Source organism: Pempheris klunzingeri, chromosome 14, assembly GCF_042242105.1.
Source record: "Pempheris klunzingeri isolate RE-2024b chromosome 14, fPemKlu1.hap1, whole genome shotgun sequence".
Lineage (NCBI taxonomy): Eukaryota > Metazoa > Chordata > Actinopteri > Acropomatiformes > Pempheridae > Pempheris > Pempheris klunzingeri.
Window position 1 is genome coordinate 21,527,652 of NC_092025.1, and position 4,335 is coordinate 21,531,986.

General features: G+C 46.0%; 1 protein-coding gene across 1 annotated transcript; it reads left to right on the forward strand.

Moving 5' to 3' along the window:
* The first annotated feature begins 423 nt into the window (after nt 1-423).
* On the forward strand, nt 424-1,672 carry LOC139213501 (uncharacterized protein C11orf87 homolog). Its single transcript, XM_070844212.1, has 2 exons — nt 424-521; nt 909-1,672. Exon 2 carries the CDS (start codon nt 1,007-1,009, stop codon nt 1,427-1,429), a length of 423 nt encoding a protein of 140 aa, XP_070700313.1. The 5' UTR covers nt 424-521; nt 909-1,006; the 3' UTR covers nt 1,430-1,672.
* The last annotated feature ends 2,663 nt before the right edge of the window (nt 1,673-4,335 follow it).

Below are 4,335 nucleotides of genomic sequence, written 5' to 3' on the forward strand. Positions count from 1 at the left end.
ATATTAAAACTAATTTACCTCCTGTGTTTATTCATGATTTGCTTCAAGTATAGGAACTAACAAGCGTTTATTCATGTGGCGATAAGAAGGAAACACGAGCACTCTGCTGCTGGTGACACATAGATTTGAGGAGGGAAAAAAAGCAGCCCTGCCAGCTGACTGGTACAGGAGACCTTTAATGCAGCTGCAGCTCTTCATTCAGATGCTGAGCGGAGCAGCAGATGACCGGAGGAGGGACGTTTTTCCAGGAAAACCAGACCGCAGCTCCGCTCTGATCGCATTTTCTAAACCCCGCTTTGCTGCACACTGAGGGATTTTTATGTTATTTATAGTATCTAGCAGGGAAAGTGCTGTCCTGGATGCAGACTGAGCGGATTGCGGCAATTTAAAGCATCCTGGGTGATCGGAGCTCAGCAGCAGCATCACATTGTATGAAATGCGTCACCGTGATCCAGTTTTCCCATTTACAAACATCGGCTCTGCTCTCACGGACTGTTCCCCGCACGGACTATTTTCATCAGGTAAGAAATCCCTTTTATTTCGACACGAAGGCTTGAGGTGCAACAAATGCTGACTTTATCCCGAGGCTTTCCTCACGATGATGCGTGAAGTGCGGGAGAAAGGATGGCTTCTGTTGGGCTAAATCTTGGAGGCCTGCACATTACAATAGATGATGTATTGTCCCCACTTCTTCCCCATCTCACGTTCACACAAATGTCTTTTTATTCAGACGCATATGTGCCAAAGGTTTGCAGGTTTTATCTGTTACTGTGATTTAGCGTCAAATGGTGCACAGTTGCCATGTTAATTGTCTCACATTGGTCTTATTAATGACACCGGTTAATGGGTGCTGGTGGGCGTGTTGGAGCTGGATGCGCGGGTCTCATGTGCTCTTCTTTTCGGCGCAGGTAACCACATGCGCGGGCCGGTGTCACCGCGCTGAGGCCGGACAGAGAGAAGGGTACTGGGGTCAGAGAGACAAGAGTGGCCGGGAAAGGTGGACCGGATGACGGCCAGAACCTCCGAGGCCTCGGGACTGTCGGTGCCGCTGCACCGCTGTCACGGGCTCCTCCAGGCCAATAACGGCACCTGCGCGGAGCAGCTCAGCCTCTTTCCGCCGTTCTCCTCCACCCTCGCGCTCCTCGTGCTGGTGGCCGTGCTCGTGGGGATCATCCTCGTTTCCCTGGCAACCTTCCACTTCCACAAGAGGAAGCTCCGGAACAGGAAGATCCAGCGCGCGCAGGAGGAATACGAGCGCGACAGTCGCAGCCCCGCGCGCGCAGGGGGGCGCGTGGAGCCCGCGCGGCCGTGCGTCATCGTCCGGCCGGTGAGGTGCGAGGAGAAGCTCTCGTGCCAGGGCGCAGAGAGCGGGGATGTGAGCGAGGCGGCGGAGGACAAACTGCAGGAGACGGTTGCTCTTGACTGTTAACTTCAGGGAATGAGACTGTGGAATAAACAGGAAAAGCAATAAGGCACAAAGAACTCCCACTCCCATCTCTGCTGCTTGTAGAAACAGTAGGAAAAAATGCAGAATACTGAGCAGAATAGGCCTAGAGGTAACACTAGCACTACAGTGGCACACCTTCCTTATTCACTAGTATTTATCCAACCGGTAACTCCTTATGGGACTGTGTAAAGTATTTGCCTGCTTTGACTTTTTGGACCTCTTCCTCTTCCCCAGCCTAAAAACGTCATTTAAACCTCAAAGATGTTTAAACTTTAAATCCTTCCTGGGATGTGACACAAGGTTGTGTTAAATTATTAAGAGTTGGTGACACAACACAGACCATAATGGCTCGCTGATCTTCCTTGGCATGTCCTCTGACACACTACCAGTATGTAGTTAGACTATAATGGATGTTGTGGTGCTGTTAGGCAGTGCAAAGCTGCATATAGGCTGTAGAAAATGGCTTATTTGTATGCGTAGTATTTTTTCCTTCAATTAAGTGACTTAGCATATTTGCATAAAGTACTGTCCTCCAATGTCTGTTAGACATCTGTAGGTAGCTCTAGTTAGCCTGACAGGATGCAAGACTTTTTGCTGTAGTGATGCACATAAGAGTTTTTCCTTTAATGTGTCAGATAGTAAGTTTTAGCGCTAATACAGTATTTTCAGTTTTGAGTATTGATAATGTATTCTCTGACATGTAATAAATTGAGAATCCTTCCAACAGAGGAGTTCAGCTCAAGCCAGTCTTTTATTTCTTTCCTTTCTTTCTTTCTTTGTTTTGTTTTTGATCCTTATATTGTATCATAGTGGGCCTAATAGAAATTATGTGTCATTTATTATATGAATTCACTGTAAATGTATGCCATTATGAGAGCTGGAATGTTTTACAGTAACATCATCTTTCTGGAGTTCATATAACCTGCCTTATCAAAGGAAACTATGTAATATTCCAAGTTTATAAATAAATACTTACATTATGTTAATCCTCTCACTGTGTGTCACTAACCTGAAACACTTTAATCTAATAAACCTGAATGCTACTCAGGGGAATGTGTAACCGCACCGTATATTGAATTGGCTGATAAAAACTCCCTCCATTCACCTCACATAATAACGTACAGGTAATATTTGATAATATCTGGATGGATTTTTGTTATGATAAGTACAACGGATCCAATAAACCCAGAGGATCTGCACAGGGTCTCCTTTACAGCTACCGAATAACCATGCTTATATAATCTCCATGGTATACTGGACGTGAATGGCAAACACTGTCTATCGAGAATCAGATCCACTGCATATAGATCAGCGTCTGCTGTATAGACCCTATCAATCTTTCCCCGTGATTTATTGACATGAAGGTTATACATAAGTACCATTCTTAATCTCAACATCTCCCTGTAATGGCGCCACAGCCTGTCTTATTGGAGGTCAGTGGAAGTGAATCAGCATCAGACAGCGTATTGGCCAGGAACCAGGACACCATGTTCCTAATTGTCCCCAGCAAGAAAGTCCTGGGAATATGAAGCAGTCTTTGGCGAGGCTCCAGCCCTGGAAGACGCACTGACAGACCGCCGGTCTATCTTATCTCATTGGCATAAGTGCAACAGAGTGAAACCATTTATCTTAGCAGGGAAATTGGAAGTACGTCAACGAAAGATGACTAATGCAGTCTACATTCAAAACATATGTTTCCCCCCGAACAATTTATAGATTAGGATGCATGTTGTCGGGCAAAAAAATTAAGAAAGGAATTTAATGGAAAAGCACTCAACAATAAAAAAGACATGGATTTCTTGTAAATCATGTAATGAATGCAGCAGAGAGCAGGAACGAGGTGGAGCTGAATTTTATTTTTATTTGTGGGGTGAAACACGTCATGTCTGTATAAGGTAGGATGAGGGCTGGAGCTGGGGGTGAATGGAAGTCAGTGGCAAGTAGGTTGATATTGGCAGGTAAAGATGGATGAATGGGTGGAGGTCAGTGGGTAGAACAGGATGGGGTCAGTGGCGTTCAGTTGCTCGGGATTGAAGAAGGTAATTTGAATGGGAATACATGGTCGTGTTAGGAATGGATGGAGGTCAGTTGCAAGGGATCAGTGGAGGTAAGTGGTTAGGAATGGATGGAGGTCAGGAATGGTCAGTGTCTTGAAATCAAAGAAGGTCAGTGGCCAAAAATAGATATATGTCAATAGCAGTCAGTAGCTTCGAATGGATGAAGGTCAGTTGGTAGGAATGGTTGAAGGTCAGTGTATTCAAATGGATGGAAGTCAATAGGGGCAAGTCGGTTCGCAGTCTTCAGTGGCTATGAATGGATGAAGGTCAACTGCTGGGAATGAGTGGAAATCAGACACTAAATGGGTGAAAGTCAGCGCGTAGGAATCTGTGGAAGCCAGAGGCTGAGACTGGATGGGGTCGGTTGTGGTCAGTAGCTAGAAATGGAGGGAGGTCAGTGGCTGGGAGCAGTTTAGTGGTAGTCAGTGGCTAAGAATAAATGAAATTCAGTGGCTAGGATTGGACAGGGGTCAGTGGCTAGGAGTGAATGGAATCAGTGGCTAGGAATGAATGGAAATCAGCGGCTAGAATGGATGGAAGAATGGATGAAGGTCATTGGGTAGGAATCAGGGGAGGTCAGTGGAAAAGACTGGGCGGGGGGTCAGTGAAGGTAATTAGCTATGAATAGATTAAGGTAAGTGGTCTAATGGACAATGGTCAGTGGCTTGGAATGAATGGAGGTCAGTGGCTAGGGATGAGTGGAGGTCAGTGGCTAGGGATGAGTGGAGGTCAGTGGCTAGGGATGAGTGAAAGTCAACGACTAGGGATTGGATGGAGGTCAGAGGTCAGGAATGGATGGGATCATCAGTTATAGAAGAATGGTGTTGCTGC

Excerpts from the sequence above, each read along its gene's own strand:
- LOC139213501 (XM_070844212.1), top strand. The coding sequence starts at position 1,007 with ATGACGGCCAGAACCTCCGAGGCCTCGGGACTGTCGGTGCCGCTGCAC.